The 22198-nt window shown below is 42.1% G+C and overlaps 2 protein-coding genes across 18 annotated transcripts in view; both read right to left on the bottom strand.

Moving 5' to 3' along the window:
• The window catches only part of LOC122431703 (aminopeptidase O (putative)), a 392534-nt gene that overhangs the window by 222979 nt on the left and 147357 nt on the right, over positions 1-22198 (bottom strand). The window lies entirely within an intron of this gene.
• On the bottom strand, positions 14046-18594 carry LOC122431704 (40S ribosomal protein S28-like). Its single transcript, XM_043453088.1, has 2 exons — positions 18589-18594; positions 14046-14378 (listed from the first exon to the last, which is right to left on the bottom strand). Exon 2 carries the CDS (start codon positions 14338-14340, stop codon positions 14131-14133), a length of 210 nt encoding a protein of 69 aa, XP_043309023.1. The 5' UTR covers positions 14341-14378; positions 18589-18594; the 3' UTR covers positions 14046-14130.

Below are 22198 nucleotides of genomic sequence, written 5' to 3'. Positions count from 1 at the left end.
AGGAAACAGCACACAGAGGCAAAGAACAAAGAGTGAAACGGTGAAGTGAGATGGCCATCATGGAAGGATTTCAGAAGCCAAAGGGCCATGAGGACTGGGGTTCTTGGGGAAGGTTCCAGGCAGGACTAGCCCTTGAGGTGATCCTTGAAGGAGGGGCAGAACCTGGAGAGGCATTGGTAATGGGCTGGGTGTCCCCAGGGTGGGGACCAATAGCAGGGAAACCACTATTTCAGTAATGAGCACAGCATGTTCAAGGAGACTGGAAGGAGGTCAACCAGATGTGTGGCCTCTGGAAAGAGGGCCCTCCCTTTTCTCAGAATGTGGTCTCTCTGCCTTGAAGAGAACCCTCGTAAAGGATGGCTTACCTCACCATTCACCCCATATTTAGGAGATGAATCTGTGCAGATTCTCCCTGCCTTGCATATAACACACCCCTGCTTATGACTCCCCAAGACTGACGCAGTAGTGCCTCAGCCCTAGGCCCTTGCTTTTCTGCAGAGATCCTGATCAGACCTCAGCCCTGTGGTGACTTCTAGAGCAATGTGCTTCCCGCTATGCAGCAGCAGGCACATACGAAATCCTGCCTACAACCTCTAATGGGGCGTTTTAAATTAAACTGTTAAGTAGTGGTAGCGTGATCTGCCTCCTATGTTGGTGAAATAACAGTAAAGCCACAGGCTGACCAGTCATCACTTCCAAAGAAGAGGCCAGGGAATTCAATTACTCACAAGCTAACCACAATCACAGGATGAAGCAGCAACTTTCCTAATAAAGTTCCCTTTCAGCTACTCCTCATAAACAAAGCCATAGTTCATTTTCTTTTTTTTAAAAAATCAACTAATACCTTTGGGGGAAAGGGCACTGTCCAATCTAATGAAAGACCTGGGCACAGCCTTCAGTTGCAGAATGTGTTTCAGAAGAGTCAGTACTTGTTGTGACCACTGGGGAGCCCAGATGAGGTGAGTAGAACGGAGGGCCCTGTGGACTCAAGGCCCAGCTGGGTTTACTAGTGACTAACGAAGTGCCGACTGGGGAGAGGGCCCAAAGTGCAACAAGTCACACCAAGTGTTTTTCTATCTGGAGCTTTAGGAGGAGTAAGTAACCTTTCTGGGATCTAGTCTAAGGCAAATGAAACCAAACCTGACCCTTTTCCAAAATTCAGCCTAAATTTACTCCCAAGAATCACTCCTGGCAGCCTAGTAGAGCAAGAAAGCACAGACCAGCTGTGAGGAGCCTTGAGTGTTGGTTCGGCTCTGCCACAGCGGAAAACACTGGTGACCTTGGTTTCTTTCTCTGTAAGTGAAGGCAGTTGGATTGGAGATGATCTATCCCTGACGCCCACTCGGGCTCCAACAATGACTCTAACTCACAACAGAGGCGTGCACAGCAAGCATGACTTTCTCTTCTCATCTTCTTTTCTGCCCATCACCATTTCTCCATATGCCCCAAATCACATCAATTCACCAGTTAATCGACAGCTATCCCGGGTTGCAGTATCCTCCAAAGTGTGGTGAATTTCAGGCTCATTTGGTGACAGCAGCAGCTGCCGCTCTCCTCAAACCACATCCTTCCCCTTCGTCACGAGGCCTCCTCACTAGCCACAGTTTGCCTTGGCCGGAGCTCCCTCTGCGTCAGCTTCCACCAGAAACTGCCACCCATATGCACAGTTCTAGTGCATCAGCCTCTCTGAAGAGGATCCAGCTGGCCAGAGCAGCGTTCCAGGTGGTCAAGACCAAAGAATTTCATGGCACTGCAGGCATATTAAAGCTGAAAGGGAGCACAAAACGCATCACACTTTGAGGTCGATAGACACCCACTTAGAGATGAGGATGCTGAAGCCCAGATAGGTTTATGTATGTGAAGTGGCCTAGTCACAGCTAGAACCGAAGTCTATTGACTCAAAGGCCAATTGTGATTTTGAAATGACTGACTGAAATAGAAGCAACTATGTGTGGTGTGCTCCATGCCAGGCACTGTGCCAAGTGACATCTTAAAAGTTAACACATACAAACTTGAACTCAGGATCTTTTCTCCAAAAGTGCTCTTCCTGTCCTCCCACCTTCAGCGGCACCCCCATCCATTTCGCTGCTTCTGCCAGGAACTTGGGGCTCGAGTCCTTGACACCTCCCTCTTCTCACAACTCCCCCACATAAAACTTGCAAGTTCTGCCATTTCTCTAAAGCACATCTTGAATCTCTCCAATTTCCCCCACAATCACTGTCTCCACAGTGGTCCAAGCTACCTTTGCCTCTTACCTGGACTACGCCCAAACCTCTGCTCTCATATTCCACTACTACCATTCCCATCACTGTCAATTCATTCTCCAACCAGAATGCAGGGTAATTCTGTGAAAACACAAACCAGATCATGCCATGCCCACCCCATTCCCACTGTCACTGTGTTAAACTCACAGTCTTCCTTATACACTGAAGATGAAGCTCAGATTTCTAGAAGGCCCTGCCTAGTCTGTGACATCTCCAATCTCATCTCTCCTCAATCCTCCACAACTCCTTAAGTCCTACCAACAGTTCTTACAGGTCCTCCAGAGTTCCACATTCCTTCCATTTACAGGCTGTCCTCTGCATGAAATGCTCTTCCTTCTTCTCCTAGCCTGGCTAACTTCATACCATCTTTCAGATCTCAGCTGAAACACGACTTCCTCAGAGGAACCTACCCTAAGAGCTTGTCAGGAGCCACTTCTTCTGAGTAGCGTTTACCAGTTTGTAACACTATATTTTTCAGATAATTTGTTTAATATGCAATTTCCCAACAAGACTATAAACCCCATGAGGACAGGGACCGTATCTGTTTGTTCACTATTGTAGTCACAGAATTTAGTGGCAGCCACATAGCAGGTCCTAAATAAATTAATTAGTTTGAATTAATATATTTATGCTCTTAACACTTACTAGATTATATCAGGACAAGGAGGAGATATAGGAGATATGGAAAATATAGGAGCCATAATATTTAGTGAATTCATTTGGAGCAAATGGAAACTGTGATAATGTGCTGAAAAATGTCCCCCCAAAATATAGTTATGGCTTCCCAGGTGGTTCAGGAGTAAAGAATCCGTCTGCCAATGCAAGAGACACAGAAGACCCTGGTTTAATCCCTGGGTCGGAAAGATTCCCTGGAGAAGGACATGGCAAGCCACTCTACTATTCTTCCCTGGAAAATCCCATGGACAGAGGAGTCTGGTGGTCTACAGTCCACGGGGTCACAAAGAGTCAGACACATCTGAGCACACAAAAGATATCTATATCCTAATTCCTGAAACCTGTGAATGTCACTTCATATAGCAATCAATAAATAAGGAAAAAAGGGAGCAGGTCTTTAGAGAGGATTAAGTTAGGAATCTTGCGGTGGGGAGATTATTATCCTGGATTATCCAGGCCAGCCCTACATGCAATCACAAGTGTTCAAAAAGAGAAAGGCTGAGGGAGATTTAACACACAGAAGAAACAGGGGATATGATAACAGAACAGAAAGGTATTTGAAGACGCTGGTCTTGAATACTGGAGTGATGCAGCCACAAGTCAAAAAAAGTTGGCCACCAACAGAAAGTAAAAGAGGCAAGGAACAGATTGTCTCGTACAGCCTGAGGAGGCAATGTGGCTCTGCCAACACCTTGATTTCAGCCCAGTCACTCTGGTTTCAGACTTTTGGCCTCCAGAACTGTGAGAGGATCAATTTCCATTATTTTAAACCAACAACTTTGTGTTAATTTGTTATAGCAGCTATAGGAACCTAATACAGAGTCCATCACATTATTCTGCTACAACACCGTGGTTATACTGGAGGAAGTTCTCCTCTCTCCCTATGTTCCCCATCTGAATTGCGCCATAGACTATTCAGCCACAGATAAAACATGGCACCTCGATTCTCAGCACCATCTCTACTCCATATTCCCAAAGTCAAGAATTAGCGATAAGGAAAGAGAAAACGAAACAATGGACCACCAAGGATAAAAATGCTACAAAGCTCAGGACTTATGTCCAACCCAAAGTAAACAATGTCTTAATAGTGCCTCCAAAATGTTTTCAGATCCACAGTGATTCTTCTGTTTTCACTTATACAATACACTAAATTATCTATAATAGTTAAACAACTACCTTCAAATACCTAAAGGATCATATTCCATGACATTTAAAGGCCTTGTACTTTCAAATCTATCTTTCAGCCTACCTGGGGTCATGGTTTTTGCCCCATATATTAAAGGTATGGATTTGGCAAAGTGATAGCATATATGCCCTGGTTCAAGACAATCTATAATTTTATAAGACAAGATGCTGAGAAATATACATTTTCAATGACTTATTTTAGCTCATTAGAGGTCAAACACTACTTATGAGGTGATGTGTACTGTGAAGAAATACATTTTAACATACTTGTAATATTCCCACTTATATGCAGAGTACATCATGCCAAATGCCAGGCTGGATGAAGCACAAGCTGGAAACAAGACTGTGAGGAAAAATATCAATAACCTCAGATACACAGACACCACCCTTATGGCAGAAAGTGAAGAAGAACTAAACAGCATCTTGATGAAAGTGAAAGAGAAGAGTGAAAAAGTTGGCTTAAAACTCAACATTCAGAAAACTAAGATCATCCAGTCCCATCACTTCATGGCAAATAGATGGGGAAACAGTGGAAACGGTGACAGACTTTATTTTTTTGGGCTAGAAAATCACTGCAGATGGTGATTGCAGTCATGAAATTAAAAGATGTTTGCTCCTTGGAAGAAAAGCGATGATCAACCTAGACAGCATATTAAAAAGCAGAAACATTACTTTGCCAGCAAAGGTCTGTCTAGTCAAAACTGTGGTTTTTTCAGTAGTCATGTATGGATGTGAGAGTTGGACTATAATGAAAGCTAAGTGCTAAAGAATTCATGCTTTTGAACTGTGGTGTTGGAGAAGACTCTTGAGATTCCCTTGGACTGCAAGGAGATCCAACCAGTCCATCTTAAAGGAAATCAGTCCTGAATATTCTTGGAAGGACTGATGCTGAAGCAGAAACTCCAATACTTTGGCCACCTGATGCAAAGAACCGACTCATTGGAAAAGACCCTGATGTGGGAAAGATTGAAGGCGGAAGGAGAAGGGGACGACAGAGGATGAGATGGTTGGATGGCGTCACCGATGCGATGGACATGAGTTTGAGTAGGCTCTGGGAGTGGGTGCTGGACAGGGAGGCCTGGCATGCTGCAGTCCATGGGGTTGCAAAGAGTCAGACACAACTGAGCAACTGAACGGAACTGACTATTCCCACTCGGAGGACAGGGATAATAGCTTGCTTGCTAGAGCAGCCATCTTACTATTATTTCATTCAGTGCCTCCAGATGAGAAAAGGATATTAAGTCATTGGAAATTAATCCTGCTAAAGGAAATCGGAAATTTTCAAAGCTGTTGTCAATATGGCTCTGCAGTTTAAGATGAACATACGTGAGGTGAATTTCACAGCAGTTAAAATCTGCTTGAAGAAATGACTATCATAAGAGCTGTGTAAGAGAGCATAAAGAGAACTCTAGATGAAGAGGGGGAGAGAGACAATGTGGTTGAGGGAATTCAGTGAGGTAACTCAATGCTGCCCAATTTTGACAGAGGCAAGGCAGGAAGGTGAGGATATTTTAATGTAAGAAAATTTCCCAAGCAAAGGTGCTTCTCAGACAGTGCAGGACATAACTGGGAATCAGTTAAAACTATTAAAAATATTTCACTTATCATAATATTTAGAGAGTAGGAAAGAATTTTGGAGATCACTTAGCTCAGCTGCCCCATTTTACAGATGAGAAACTGAAGTGAACACGGGCTAGGTCACTCTCCCAGGGACAAGCAGCTGTCAGGTGGCCAAGCTGGGATGCAGACTCAGGTCAGATGGGTGTGCAGACTGGGTCAGATGGGGATACAGACTCAGGTCAGATGGGTGTGCAGACTGGGTCAGATGGGGATGCAGACTCAGGTCCAGCACTCTGTCTGCTCTGCCTCTCACTTACTTCAGACGTTAGAGATGTGTCTACTAGCTTAAATAATGACAAACTGCCTACTATTTCTTAGAGGCACATTAAGTGTTGAGTACTGTCAGCCTATTCTATTGATATAATGAGCTATTTCAAGCTGATTGCTTTTTACCAGTTCTCTTTAATAGGAACTTCAAACAGACATAGCACCCCTGTCATCTTCCTGCTCCTCCTTTACCCTTTGCCTCCCCTCAGTCTCCTTGGTGGTAGATAGCTAGTTGATCAAATGATCTGTTTCCGTTGAGACTATACTGGTTTCACAGCCGAGTCATCACCGGCCACACTGAAGACTGCAGCCTGCCATGTGGCTGTACCTTTGCTGAGTGAGGGCGAGCGCACGCTGGCCCGTGGGCAAGGGGCCTCAGGAACACGCACCAGATGAGGTATGTGCCCAGCCATCACACTCAGGGGCTCTAACCTCTCTGCTGCTGTGTCCCCAGCCCAGAGGTGCTGGCCTGCCCAGCGAGGGCTGGCTTCCTGACTTGTGATAGACACAACTTAGGATGTGAGTGACCTGAAGCCATGAACCCTGTAGATGTCCCTTTTCTGAGTTCTTCTACTCATGCTTCCTCAGTGGTGACTCATGGCCATCTGATGACGGCAGTGCACCTCTCCTTCACCATATATGCTTTCAGTCTCACTCCAGACTCCAAGACGAGGACACCTGTGACTCTGTATGATGGAGTTTTTATAAGAATAATTTGCAAATATATTTTGTCTATCTCTAGGCCATCATTTATCAAGCCCAGTGGGAATCTGATCCATACACCAACCACCAGTTTTAGGCAAATTAAAAATAAGATTCCTCACAATGAAGGATAAACTAAAACATGATACTAAAAAAATCATTATTTGGGACTTCCCTAGTGGTCCAATGGTTAAGAGTTTACCTGCCAAAGCAGGGGACACGGGTTCAGTCCCTGGTCCAGGAAGATTCCACGTGCCTCTGAGCAGCTAAGCCCCTGCGCCACAACTACTGAGCCCACACCCGAAAGACCACAGGCTGCGACTACAGAAAGCTGTGCGCTCTGGGGCCTGTGCTCCATAGCAAGAGAAGCCACCACAACGAGGAGCCAGCACAATACAGTGAAGAGTAGCCCCCACTTGTCGCAACTAGAGGAAGCCCACACACGGCCCCCAGAGCCAAAGAATTGATGCTTTTGAACTGTGGTGTTGGAGAAGACTCTTGAGAGTCCCTTGGACTGCAAGGAGATCCAACCAGTCCATCTTAAAGGAGATCAGTCCTGAATATTCATTGAAAGGACTGATGCTGAAGCTGAAACTCCAATATTTTGGCCACCTGATGTGAAGAACTAACTCATTTGAAAAGACCCTGATGCTAGAAAAGATTGAAGGCAGGAGGAGAAGGGGACGACAGAGGATGAGATGGTTGGATGGCATCACCGACTCAATGGACATGAGTCTGAGTAAACTCCGAGAGTTGGTGATGGACAGGGAGGCCTGGCGTGCTGCAGCCCATGGGGTCACAAAGAGTAGGATGTGACTGAACTGAACTGAACTGAACACACAGCCCCCAGAGCAGCCAAAAATAAACAAACAAAAAGTTTAAAAATCTTTATTTAAAATATGTTCATATCAGTGAAAGGGATGATGTAGTTTATAGTCTTAGTTAATGTATGTCTGACATTATGTCTATAATGATAAGTCATTTTGTTATTACATATAAAATGACAAATAGTTTGAGCTGTCTTCTATGTAGTTTCTTTTCTTATGTTTTGTTTCTACTAAATTAAAATGCTCACATGGAGAGATTGTCTGAAAGGGCCATAAGTGTTTGGAGGCTCTGTCATATATATTTGGATGTTCACATTCAATGTAGTCCTAGAAATTCTGGGGTGATTTCTCACCAAGGACTTCTTTCAGTGCTAGTAAACATAAACTGACAGGCATATTATATTCAAGAGGTAGAACACTGGACTGAATATTCCATCAGGATTAAAGCAACAGATGCCTCATCTACCTTTCAGTTGCATTTGGCAAGCATGCTGCAGCATTTGTGTGTGGTTTTGGCTCAGCTGGTAAAGAATCCACCTGCAATGTGGTAGACATGGGTTTGATCCCTGGGTTGGGAAGATCCCCTGGAGAAGGGAAAGGCTACCCACTCCAGTATTCTGGCCCAGAGAATTCCGCGGACTACAATCCATGGGGTCACAAAGAGTCAGATATGACTGAGTGACTTTCACTTTCACTTTCACTTTTTCATACTACAGCCTCAGTTCTTTCACTAATGACTGAAGATCCGTTCATTCAGCAAATATCTACTGAGCTACTGCAGACACAGCGAGGCATAGGGATACAGTGAGAGACAAGACTGGATCTCTTTCCTCACAGACTCATAAGATAACAGGATTGCTCATAAACATTAAATATCTTCATGTTCAAGTCCAAAATAGCATTTCACTTGAAAAAGCGACCTAAATAATAGACTGTTTACAGACACTAAACAGCATCACAAAGATAAGTTTTTAACTCATTCCACATTCTAAAATCTTTTGTGAGGCACCTTCACCTCCACTAAGCTATTTGCTGCTCCTTTTCTTCATATTGCGATAAATTGACACACTTTTCACTACTCCTTTCAACTACAATCAGGATTAAGAGTCACCGTGCAGATCACCCACTGTTCTCTGAGAATGAAATAATGTTGTTATTCACATTCTACTACAATTTCTTTTATTCATGTAGCAATGTCCCTTCTCCTTACTTACCTGTCACTATTGATTCCAACATACCTTTTCATTCTCTTTCATGGCTCACAGTATAATCACTGACCAAAACAAACAAAACATTCTTCTCTATGACAAGGGTTTTCACTGAACAGAAACTCATCAAGCAATTCTCTTCCATATGAGTACTGCACATGGATAAAGAGTTGATTCATAATCTGCACATCACTGGTTTTCCTCAAATGTAAAGTAAAAGATCTGGTAGCATGTACTATTGTATAACAGTAACTGCTTTTCCATATTTGTATCATGAATATTATGCAATATCCATTAGATAAAAGCATTTTGCCAAGTACCCTATTCTGCTTTCTCTGAGAATCACACTTGTCATTAACTTTGGAGACAATCTTAATGAGATTTTCAACATAGTGCAATTTGTGCCTGGTTTTCTCTATGTGGAGTATAGGACTAGTGTTATCCTAGTCATTTTGACTTCTCTGATTTCATTATAAAATTCATAAATTTCATTTTGAAAATCATGATTTTGGATATGTGTTGGAAAAAATTAATAGATTTACCTCTGTTTTGTTAAAAATGACAGAAAAGCTTCAATGACATCATGGCACTATTCGAGAAAAGGGCACTGTGAAATGGTGTTGAATGGATTACCAGTTCAATAAAATGTAATTTCAGATATTCACCATTATTTTTTCTTCCTTTTCTGGCTGCTTATATTAAATCATGCTACTCAAGTAGTCATTTGTCACATCAGCTTACAAATGCATATTCTATCTCTGTACTGGTATCCTGTTCAATATTTACTGTTAACATCATTATGAGCACTAGTATTTACCTGACTCATTCCATTCTACTTTTGTTCTTTACCACTAAGCCTTGTTAAAAATTGGTATATAATGAATGTAAAAAATGAAAATTTATGTGAACAAAAATGGCAGATGATGTAAAAATATGTCAACTGAGATGAACTTCAGTTAGCTGACCAAGAAATAGCCAAGACAAGGTGATTGATAGTCTTTTCTAACATACACAATCTTTAAGAGTATAGATATTATTAAGAACAAGAATACTGTGAAAATGATAATTTTATTTCTAATTCATGAAATGTGTGTGAACAAAATGACCTTATTGATCTATTCTCTGAAACTGTCAAAGCACCCATAGACCACTTGTCAGAATGGGCTGGGATAGGAGGGAATCCATTTGGGCCACACAGTAATTGCTCTCAGCTTTCCAGCTTAATTTAGGTTTGTTTAACACTCAGTCAAACACCTGTCATGGATTTCAGACTCATTGTCAAGTCAAACTTAATCTCATGAAGAAGTATTTATCTTCTCCTCTCATTCCTTACCCTATGTCCAACTTCTAGCCAGCCCTCCCATTACAGTTGGTCTACGCAAATTTCTCCTCAACATCACAAGTCAGGAAGCTTGGGATAATCTCTGTTCAGTTTCTAATATTAAAGTAGGGTCAAATTCTACTGCTATTCTTATAAAGACAGTAGTTCTCAATCTCCTTAGAATCACTTGGAGAACTTTAACAAAATTAAAATGAACCATTGCCTACACGCCACAGCAGATCAATTTAATCAGAATCTCTGGATGGGGTTCAAATACTTATGTCTTTAAAAAGCCTCCCCAGTGATGCTAACAGGTAATCCAGATGAGAATCACTTCCATAAGCCATCTCCCACAGTAGACCTTCAATTATTGTGCCCACTGATCCTACCCACCTGTAGAGATCATTCTCTCTTATCAGGGCTACTGTGACAAGTTCCCTGCTGAATTCCCTGGATCCAATTCTGGATCCTCTTTACATCTATTGTTACCACGGTTCTTAAAATAGCCTTCAATATCTTTCCCTCTGGCTATGTCCTTCAGGACAATGGTCTCAACTTGACTAAACTCTGGAATCCACTGAGGCCTTTAAAACACCAACAGCCAGGCTGCACCCCACATTAAATAAATCATCACCTCTGGGAATGGGAACCAGGAATGTTAAAAATCAGCTAAGACAGAGCATCAGTACTCTAGGACTGCAGTATCTTTCGAGGACCACCACATCTAGGTTAATCTAGGTACCATGATTGAGCTTGGTTCTGGGCTTCCTGACAGCCATTCTCAACAAGGAATTTTTTTCTACTCAAGAGCTCATGCTTCACTGGCAGAGACAAACTGAAAAACTAATCTTTAAATCACAGTGACATTAAGTGCTGTAACAGAAATATTAAGTCCTCTACAGGACACAAAGGACGGAGCAGTGAGTAAACAGTCTACGATACTAGGGAAGGCTCCTCAGAGGAAATTATACTTGAATGGGATCTTAAGGGTCATCAGGCTCAAAGAGAATGGGGCAACAGATGTTTTCTCAGAAACATACATTTACCCTTTCAAGTATTTTAATTAAAATTTTTATTATTGACACACACTGATACATAATTTTTCTCTTAGGTGATTTTGATCAGTTAGTACAGTTTCAATCTGTTTTTTTTTCATTAATATTCTTAAGTGTCACAACCACAGGTACATTTTTATCTTGTATTTTTCTGTGAGTTTACTTTGCTTTTTTTAATAGAAATTTTTTTCTATTTTTTAAAAGAAAATAATTTTTAAGCAATTTTAGGTTCAGAGCAACACTGAGCAGAAAGTAGATTTCCCATATATGCCCTGCTCCCACACATAGCCTTCCCCACTATCAGCATCCCCCACACCACAGGGATACATTTGTTCCAACTGATGAACCTAGCTAAGTTCCTTACATCCTTACCTCCCAGAGTCCATAGTTTACATCAAAGTTCACTCACTATACTTTGTCCAAACTCACAGAATGCTCAGTAAAGTTGTACATCCTATGAGTTTAGACATAGTGATATGTATCCACCAGTATAGTATCATACAGAGTAGTGATAGTTTCACCGCCCTAAAATCCTCTATGCTCCGCCTAGGATGGGTATCAGCTTCCTCTGTAGGCTAGTGGAAAACTGGCTGCCACAACGCTAGACATCACATCCAGACGAGATAAGATCAGGGAAAGAAGAGAGGTGACTTTTCCTGTGTGTCTATTTCTCTCAGTGAAGAAACCTTTCTCAGAAGCCCTTGGAAATCCTCAGATTTCCTCGACCAGAATCTTGTCAAACATTGTCTTGCTTAGCCAGATTCTTGGGAAGGGGAAAAGGGACACCAAGTTTGATTTAGATGAGCCAGGACTGACTCATGGAAATGTGGACAGGATTCATCTTCTCTGAGACACATAGGGAGATGTAAACAACCAAACAAAATCAAAGATTTTCTAGCAAGGAAAAAAGTGGGATAAGGTTTTAGGCAGGCAACCAATAGGTTGGTTCAGGTTTGCATCATATTAGAAACAGGCTGTAGAGTGTAGTGGTCAAGGACATACACTCTGGAGTCACAGGCAGTGAGCTCATATTCCACTGAACCAATTGCTATCTAGCTCTCTGGGCTTCAGTTTTCTTCTTTCTGAAAAAAAGGAATAATTAGAGTTCCTAACTCAGAGGACTGCTGGGAGGATTAAATCTATAGTGCTTACAATACTCTAGCACACATTAAGGCTTAATACCTGTTACTGGCCATCTCCACAGCCTCTGTAATAGGCTATAATAGCTAACAAGCAGGGACATGCCCAATTAGGCATTCAATAAGTTCATTTTGTTTTTTGCATATTAATAGCTTAATTAAAAGGGCCATTTCTTCTTATTGGGCTTCCCTGGTGGCTTAGACGGTAAAGAATCTGCCTGCAATGCAGGAGATCCTGGCTGGGGAAGATCCCCTGGAGAAGGAAATGGCTACCCACTCCAGTATTCTTGCCTGGAGAATTCCATGGACAGAGGAGTTTGGCAGGCTACAGTCCATGGGGTCACAAAGAGTCGGACAAGACTGAACAACTTTCACTTTCTTCTCATTACTAGTATAAAGTTGTTACTGACTAAAAGTAATTACAGTTGGAAATACTTCAATAATCCATTGCTCCCTGGAAAATATATTAAGAGAAATATAATAATAATTATTATTATTTATAATGAATATTTATTGAGCCTTTGCTTACTGTGTGCTGGAGACTGCTGTAAATGTCTTACATGCATTATCTCATTTAAACCTAAAACTAATTTATGGAGTCAGGCTTATCAGTAAAACATTATTAAAGCTAACCTCAAGCTAAATATAGCTTTATCTTTAAAGTATAAGTGTTTTCACAGCATAATGTCAAATGAAAATTTGAGAGGCCTAATTTCTATTTCTAAGATATGTTTTTTCCCTTTCCTATGATCTCTACCCCTAGTTTAACATTGCTGAAATCAGGATGCATCTTACACTCTGTGCTTATGCTTACCACAATAACGTGTGTGTGTCCCACTATTATTTACTTGGTGACATATTGATAAAAGGGAGGAAGCACAGCAGTTCCAGCCATCAGGGAGACAGGCTCCAGGTTTTACTCATTAACCCTCATTAACAAAATCTATGCTGCTTAGATGCTCTCTTCCACAAAGGGCCTTAAAAGGGGAACTCAGTGACTAATTACAGTATTACATTCCCCCTGGAGCCAGTAGCCAAATAATTTCCACTTTAAGTGGTAGAAATTATGTGAAGCAGTTAGGGCTTGAACATTAAAGACTAAGTCATATGTCCCCAATCCTGCAGGTGGTTCATGGTCAAGATTTACCACTTTGCTTCAGTTCAGGAACCAAGTAAAGCAGTGAAAATTCAAAGACACCATTTAAATTCTGGATCTATCATTAATTTGCTGGGTGCTACGGGCAGTTACAGAAATGCCCTGGGCTCTCATTCTTCATCTGTTAAAGGATATCAACTGTCCCTACAGAACGTCTAAGGATATTAAGAGTAACTAATGAGATTGTTTTGGTTCCAACATAACTCAAATTTTCTCCCACTCATATCTGTTTTCCTCTTTTACCACACACGAAGGCCCCAATGTCCCACTCCATGAATGATTCAACCTATTAAGGAAATCAGCTGCTCGCCTGCAGCTAATAACATAGTTCTGCTTCATTACTTCTTGAATGAATTTCATTTTCTTCAATCTTCTATAAGACTCGATTCAGTTTCAAAAAGGTAGGTATTAACAAGAAATCGACAGCACAAAGAATCAAAGAGAGGTGTCACCTGGTTGATGGCAATGGCCTCTGACCGTGGCTTTTGTGGGAAACAGAAGTAATCAACATGGAGCTCTTCTACCATCCAACCTGTACCCACTCCACACATGCCTTCTCTTCTGTGACAGTGAGGGAACCTTTTTTGTGCCCATCAAAGATTCACTACTCTTTTTTTTTTCTCAAGTTTACATACGATATAAATGCTTTATTAACAGATCATCCTGGTGGGCCACGGCGTCAACCCAGACATCCAGCACCCAGTCACAAGTTCACCGCAGCCTCCGAGCCTCTGGCTCTGACTCCAATGGGGTGAGCACGTCGCTCTCGCGCACGGGGCCTTTCACGTTTCGGATGATGGAGTGGCTCCTGTCGTCCATGAATTCTACGCGCACCTGTGTGCACTGTCCCTGCGAACCGGTGCTGCCCAACACCTTGGTGACCCTGGCAAGTTTGATGGGCTGTACACGGCTCGTGTCCATGATGGCGGCACGGCGGCGGTCGGGAGAAGAGCTCACTCCTCTTATTATAGAGCCCCCTTCCTTCTCACCACAATGATGCATATAGTTGCTACCAACATCACCTGTCTTCTCATTCTCTCCTTTCTCATCAATTTCTTCCTCTTTACTCAGACTTCATCAGTCTACCAACATGCTCTGATAAAGTCTGTCCTTAAAACATCCCCTCTTGACTTCACATCCTTAACCATAAACTTCCCTATTCCTCTGCTCTCTTTACAGGACTCCTTCAAAGACCCTCCTCACTAGGTATCTCAACTTACTTTCTAACTCCCTCCCAATTCTCTCCCTAACTCTTGCCAATTAGACTTTCCTTCTCACAATGTTATCACCATTGTTCTCTTTAAGGTTACTAGTGACCTCCACTGGACCAAATCCCATAGTCAATTCCCAGGGCATGTATATTTCATGTCCAGTGGCTGACACACTTGGTTATCATGTCTCAGTTCTCATCCCTCTTATATTCCCTTTCTATCTCCTTCCACAATGTGCTTTGCAGTCCCATGACTTTAAATACCACCTGAATCCTGAAGAACCCCTCCAAATTCGTATCTCGAGCTATGAGCTTCCCTTTGAATTCCAGCTACATTTCCACTTAAACATTTCAAACTCAACAAATTTAAAATCAATCCTGATTTTCCCTAACAACCTTATTCTTTCCCTGATATTTCCATCTCAATAAAAATAACACCACTGTTTTTTTTTCAGACCCTAAAACTTGATTCCTCTTTCTCTTACATCTTACATACAATTCACTCTAAAATTTCACTAACTTGATCTTCAAAATATCCCAAATTTGAACACTTCTCACCTCACCTACTGTTACCATCCTAGTCCAAACTACCATTATTTCTCACAGATTTCTCTATTAGCTTTCTAATTTGGATACCTGCTTCTGCTCTTACCTTTCCCTATCTCCCAAACACAAATAACAAGCATCTACCCAGAATCACATTTTCAAGGTATAAATCAAATCGTGTTACTTACTACATAAAACCTAAAGATGGTCCCCCCATATCACTCAGAACAAAAGACCGAGAAGGCCCTACAAAACTGTGTCCTCTGTAACTTCTCCAATGCACCCTCACTCTTTCCCTTGTTCATTCAACACCAGCTGCCTGGCTGTCTTTCAACATGCTAAGCATATTCTTACCTCAGGGACTCTGTCTCATCTGTCCTTCTGCCTTGCTTCGCTCAGGTCTGTGCTCAAATATCACATTATCAGAAAGTTTGATCTGAATCTGCCATCAGTTCAGTTCAGTCGCTCAGTCGTGTCCAACTCTTTGCAACCCCATGGACTGCAGCATGCCAGGCCTCCCTGTCCATCACCAACTCCTGGAGTTTATCCAAACCCATGTTGGATGAGATGCCACCCAACCATCTCATCCTCTGTCATCCCCATTCTCCTCCCACCTTCAGTCTTTCCCAGGATCAGGGTCTTTTCAAATGATTTAGTTTTTCGCATCAGGTGGACAAAGTACTGAAGTTTCAGCTTCAACATCAGTCCTTCCAATAAACACTCAGGACTGATCGATCTCCTTTAGGATGAACTGGCTGGATCTCCTTGCAGTCCAAGGGACTCTCAAGATTCTTCTCCAACACTACAGTTCAAAAGCATCAGATCTTGGGCGCTTGGCTTTCCTTATAGTCCAACTCTCACATCCATATATGACTACTGGGAAAACCATAGTCTTGACTAGACGGACCTTTATTGGCAAAGCAATGTCTCTGCTTTTTAATATACTATCTAGGTTGGTCATAACTTTCCTTCCAAGGAATAAGTGTCTTTTAATTTCATGGCTGCAGTCACCATCTGCAGTGATTTTGGAGCCTAAAAAATAAAGTCTGCTACTGTTTCCACTGTTTCCCTATCTATTTGCCATGAATTGATGGGACTGGATGATCTTAGTTTTCTGAATGATGAGATTTAAGCCAACTTCTTCACTCTCCTCTTTCACTTTCACCAAGAGACTCTTTAGTTCTTCTTTGCTTTCTGCCATAGGGTGGTGTCATCTGCATATCTGAGGTTATTGATATTTCTCCCAGCAATCTTGATTCCAGCTTGTGCTTCATTCAGCCCAGTGTTTCTCATGATGTACTCTGCATATAAGTTAAATAAGCAGGGTGACAATATACAGCCTTGACCTACTCCTTTTCCTATTTGGAACCAGTCTGTTGTTCCATGTCCAGTTCTAACTGTTGCTTCCTGACCTGCATACAGGTTTCTCAAGAGGCAGGTCAGGTGGTCTGGTATTCCCATCTCTTCCAGAATTTTCCACAGTTTATTGTGATCCACACAGTCAAAGGCTTTGGCATAGTCAGTAAAGCAGAAATAGATATTTTTCTGGACCTCTCTTGCTTTTTCGATGATTCAGCGAATGTTTGGCAATTTGATCTCTGGTTCCTCTGCCTTTTCTAAAACCAGCTTGAACATCTGGAAGTTCATAGTTCATGTATTGCTGAAGCCTGGCTTGGAGAATTTTGAGCATTACTTTGCTAGTGTGTGAGATGAGTGCAATTGTGCAGTAGTTTGAGCATTCTTTGGCATTGCCTTTCTTTGGGAGTGGAATGAAAACTGACCTTTTCCAGTCCTGTGGCCACTGCTGAGTTTTCCAAATTTGCTGACATATTGAGTGCAGCACTTTCACAGCATCATCTTTTAGGATTTGAAATAACTCAACTGGAATTCCATCACATCCACTAGCTTTGTTCGTAGTGATGCTTCCTAAGGCCACTGGACTTCACATTCCAGGATGTCTGGCTCTAGCTGAGTGATGACACCATCGTGATTATCTGGGTCATGAAGATCTTTTTTGTATAGTTCTTCTGTGTATTTTTGCTACCTCTTCTTAGTATCTTCTGCTTCTGTTAGGTCCATACCATTTCTGTCCTTTATTGAGCCCATCTTTGCATGAAATGTTCCCTTGCTCTCTCTAATTTTCTTGAAGAGATCTCTAGTCTTTCTCATCCTATTCTTTTCCTTTATTTCTTTGCATTGATCACTGAGGAAGACTTTCTGATCTCTCCTTGCTATTCTTTGGAACTCTGCATTCAAATAGGTACATCTTTCCTTTTCTCCTTTGCTTTTCACTTCTCTTCTTTTCACAGCTATTTGTAAGGCCTCCTCAGACAGCCACTTTGCTTTTTTGCACTTCTTTTTCTTGGGGATGGTCTTGATCTATGTCTCCTGTACAATGTCATGAACCTCTGCCCATAGTTCATCAGGCACTCTATCTATCAGATCTAGTCCCTTAAATCTATTTTTCACTTTCACTGTATAATCGTAAGGGATTTGATTTAGGTGATACCTGAATGGTCTAGTGGTTTTCCCTACTTTCTTCAATTTAAGTCTGAATTTCTCAATAAGGAGTTTATGATCTGAGCCACAGTCAGCTCCCATCTTATTTTTGCTGACTGTATAGAGCTTCTCCATCCTTGGCTGCAAAGAATATAATCAGTCTGATTTCAGTATTGCCCATCTAGTGATGTCCATGTGTAGAGTCTTCTCTTGTGTTGTTGGAAGAGGGTGTTTGCTATGACCAGTGCGTTCTCTTGGTAAAACTCTATTAGCCGTTGCCCTGCTTCATTCTGTACTCCAAGGCCAAATTTGCCTGTTACTCCAGGGGTTTCTTGACTTCCTACTTTTGCATTCCAGTCCCCTATAATGAAAAGGACATCTTTTTTGGGTGTTAGTTCTAAAAGATCTTGTAGTTCAAAGAACAGTTCAAATTCAGCTTCTTCAGCATTACTGGTCAGGGCATAAACCTGGATTACCGTGATTTTGAATGGTTTGCCTTGGAAACCAGAACAGAACAGAGATCATTCTGTTGTTTTTGAGATTGCAACCAAGTACTGAATTTAAGTGCTGAATTTGCCATAAAAAATAGCAAATTTCCTCACTCTCAGTCCCTTCACCCTGCTTTATCCTACAGAGCACTTTCAATACCTGACTACAGAGTACATCTGTATTTGTTTGTTTGTTTGTTTGTCTTCTGCAACAGAACTACAGCTCTGTGATGGAATGGACTTTGTTCTGAGTCCCTGGAACAGTATTTGGCATATAGTAAGTGTTCAATAAATAGTTGTTAATTGACAGACTGAGTGAATGATTAAATTCTTGGGCTTTTTTTTTTTCCCCCTGAAAGGGACACCTTTTTATTGCTATATTCACTGGCTCAGGTAACATACACCCTGGCCTAAAAGGCTTCACACTGAACTCCACTCCCGTAGGTAGCCCCTTCCTGGCCTGCTCTGGCTCCAGAGACAGCCCTCAGAGTAGGTCCATCTGCCTCCTGAGACCCTAAGTTCTTCCAGGGCACAGCCTGTGGATTTATCTTTCATCCCTTGTGCTAAGGGTTTCTGGCACAAATTGTCTACTGAGTGTTTTCAGATTTAAATAATATGCTAGGTATGACTGAGCACCGCCATGGAGGAAAATAAATAGCCCAGATATAGTGAGATGAAGCATTAACTGTACCTAGGTCTATCGAAAAATTATCTTCATAGCATAAATCTTTTCCATAGCATAGGGCTCAACAATCAGACAGCAGTAATTGAAAGAAAATAACACTGAGACATATATAAAAAGACAGGAAGGTATATTGGCGGGAAACAAGAAGCCAAGTACAAATAGTATAGTTCAGGTTATAAGAGAAAAAACTATGAGACAATATAATCACCTCCTTTCTGAAAAGTAATACAGTATTCAAGAACCATAATTACTGCAGTAATACTAGACAAGACAAAAAGAGAGTCCTGGTCAAATTGAATGGATTTTGTCTTTAATTTCCATAAAAAGCTTCGTTTCAAAGGCTCATGGGCATTCTCTGCCTGGTGCCCAACCTATCCAGTAGTATGAGAGAGCAAGAATGATGATGATACAAACTAGACATTCATTCACTGCTTGAGTTTCTTCTAAATGCCAGACTGTGCTAGGCTCTGAGGACACAAATGTGACTAAGACACAGGAGACCATGAGCTCCTCGAACACTGTGGCTAAGAGAAGGAGGCATGGACACACACCATCACAACAGAGTACAAAAAGTGTAATAAGAAAAACACGTGGGTACATAATGAGAAAGAAGAAAGCCAGAATGAACTCTGGGGGATCAAAGACGGATCCCTGAGGATGAAAGTCCTGAAATGGGTTTTCTGGGATAAGTAGAAGCTCACCAGGCGGCAAGGGAGGGAAGTGGGGAAACAGGGAGGGCAAGTTAGGCTAAGGAACAAGATGCAAAAGGGTGCAGAGGCACAAAACCCTTGGAGTGTGAAGGAATCTGGACAGGAGAGATCATTGTTTCTGTTGAGTGCTGTGTTGAGACATGGGCAGATGCAGGTGGCAAAGGGCCTCGTGTAAGATGCTAAGGGGATAAGCAGCCAATTCTAGTTGCTTTTCAGGCAGGCTGGATGATTCTTACAGTGGCATAGAGCAAGGGCTTGAGACGAGACAGGCCAGAGGCATGAGCGCCCGAGAGGAGGCTTCCTCCAAAGCTCCAGTGAGATGTCAGGGGCTCTCATCAGGAAGCACCTGCAGAAGAGAGAGGAGAGGGCCCATTCCGAAGATACTTTGGAGGAAAAACAGGCAGCGCTTGGTGACTGATAGATGCAGCGAACAGGAGGTCAGTAAGAGTTCAGGCTGACTTGAAGGTTTGTGTCTTAAGTCACTGAATGGATGTCCCACTAACCAGGAGAGAAGAAAGAGGGAGGGGAAGCGGGGAGGGAGGAGGTTAAAGCTGTTAAAGAGATGGCTGTTCGTGCTTGTTCACTTGGTCGGGGGTGGCGGGGGGCCTCCACTACACTCAGGTTGTTCTCCGGGGCTTCCAGAGCTGGCCTGAGGAGGAGATAAATATGTATGAGTGCCCTGGCCTCTGGCTTCTCGGAAGAGACATGATGTCACAGGGTCGGGGACACTGCTTCCCTGGCACGTGCCCCCACACTTGTTGCGCCATACAAAGGCCACATTAAATAAAGCAGAGGTGACACAGTCAACCCCGTCTGCTGACAGAAACCGAAAAACCACCAGACTTGGCATCACACAGCCTTCAAACAATGCAGTAAGTTTATTGGCACATGAATAAGGCTTTGGAGGGTAAGCATGGAATTTTTGAAGACTTCAACATTTTCTTCTATGTTTGTTTCTTCTTAAGTATTATTACTTCCATGTAAGATAAACATTCCAGTTATAGTATGAAAATATTTTGAATTTTATTTAGTTTTCATAAATAAAAATGTATTAATAAGTTTTTATTTTCTAAACTACCACTATGATAATCAATTTCAATCAACTCTTATTAGTATCATTATAATGCAGACTATAAGAGAAAATGAAGACTACCATAAAGTCCTAGAAGGAAAATTCTTGGTTCATGAAGGGTAAACAAATGTTAATTAAAAGAATAAAGGTCCAGGGGAGTTCTGTGTTCGAGTAGGATGAAATAAGCCCACTTCACCCTCTCCCTCCCAATGAATGCAAATCTTAAACACTGACAGAATGTATAGAGCAACTACCAGAAGACTCTGAAAAATAAATTGTAGCAGGAGATTTGTACATGAAGACCAGAATTTAAAATACTATTGAACCAGTGGTGAAATTCCTGTTTTTTCTGCAGCATTCCTCAGATGAAACTCAAAGCAACCTGAAAACCACCAAGGCAAGGGCAGATAGAGCTCCGGGACAAATCCTCTAATTCAAAGGAGGAACAGGATACAGAGGAAGAACACCTAAAGCTAAAAGAGAGGCAAGGAGGGGAGAGACACGGAAAGAAATCCCCTCCTTCCTCTTCTTTTCTTTCTTCTTTGCTCACATTCTACCCCGAGGCAATCCCGAGTGACTGGTGTGACTGGAAGCAGAGACTTTGTGGTGGAAAGCACCTAAGGCTGAGGGTGGGAACCTCCCTTTACTTTTGGAGCACTGTGGTCCTGAGAGGCTAAGAGAAAACACCCACTGCTTTTTTTTCCTATGTCAATACTCTTGCTGCTTGGCCCTGGACAGGGGCAGAGTTGTGGGCAGCGTGTCAAAGCGGGGCAACCAAAGCCCCAGATTTCTGGCCAAAGCACCAAAAAAAGGAGGACCGGGTATCGAAAATACCAAGGAGAATGCAGAGAGAGGAGGGGTCAGGGATCAACAACGTTGTTTATAAACTCCTGAGCTTACTCCCAAGCTGTGAATGTAGGGATCTGATCTTAAAAGCCATACCAAACACATAGAGAGCTGCACTAAGGGAAAGACCATCTCCCAGCACCCACTAGGACATGAGGGACAGCTCCAAGCAACACTGCAAAGACTTCTACAACACAGCAGACATTGAAACCATAACCTACAGAAGGCTGGTCAGGACTTCCTGCCTAAACCCAATTGTACCTGCTCTAAAAAAAGAAATTAACCTAATCCATAGATTTTAAAAAGACCCCAAATCTCGTAATATTCAAAATGTCCAGGATATAATCTAAAATTACTTTGCATATCAAGAATCAAGAAAATCTCAGTCACGTGGGGAGAAGTCAACAGATGACAATGGGGTGATGACAGAGATGCTGAAACCACCTGACAAAATCTTTAAAGTAGTTATTGTAAAAATGTTCGGTGAAGTAAGGATGAACACACTTGAAACGAACAGAAAAAAGGAAAGTCTCAGCAAAGAGACAGAAGTCATATGTAGCATTATTTAGCACAGCTAAATTATGGAAACAATCTAAGTGTCAATCAATGAATGAATGGACAAAGAAAATGTGATACACACACTCACATACACCATGATGGAATATTATTCAGCCATAAAAGAAAGAAATCCTTTATGCTAAGGTCAGACAGAGAAAGACAAAA

The sequence above is a fragment of the Cervus canadensis genome, chromosome 30 (genome assembly GCF_019320065.1).
Source record: "Cervus canadensis isolate Bull #8, Minnesota chromosome 30, ASM1932006v1, whole genome shotgun sequence".
In the NCBI taxonomy this organism is placed as follows: Eukaryota; Metazoa; Chordata; class Mammalia; order Artiodactyla; family Cervidae; genus Cervus; species Cervus canadensis.
The sequence above is the reverse complement of the archived record's forward strand: the minus strand, read 5'-3'. Positions and strand labels throughout refer to the sequence as shown.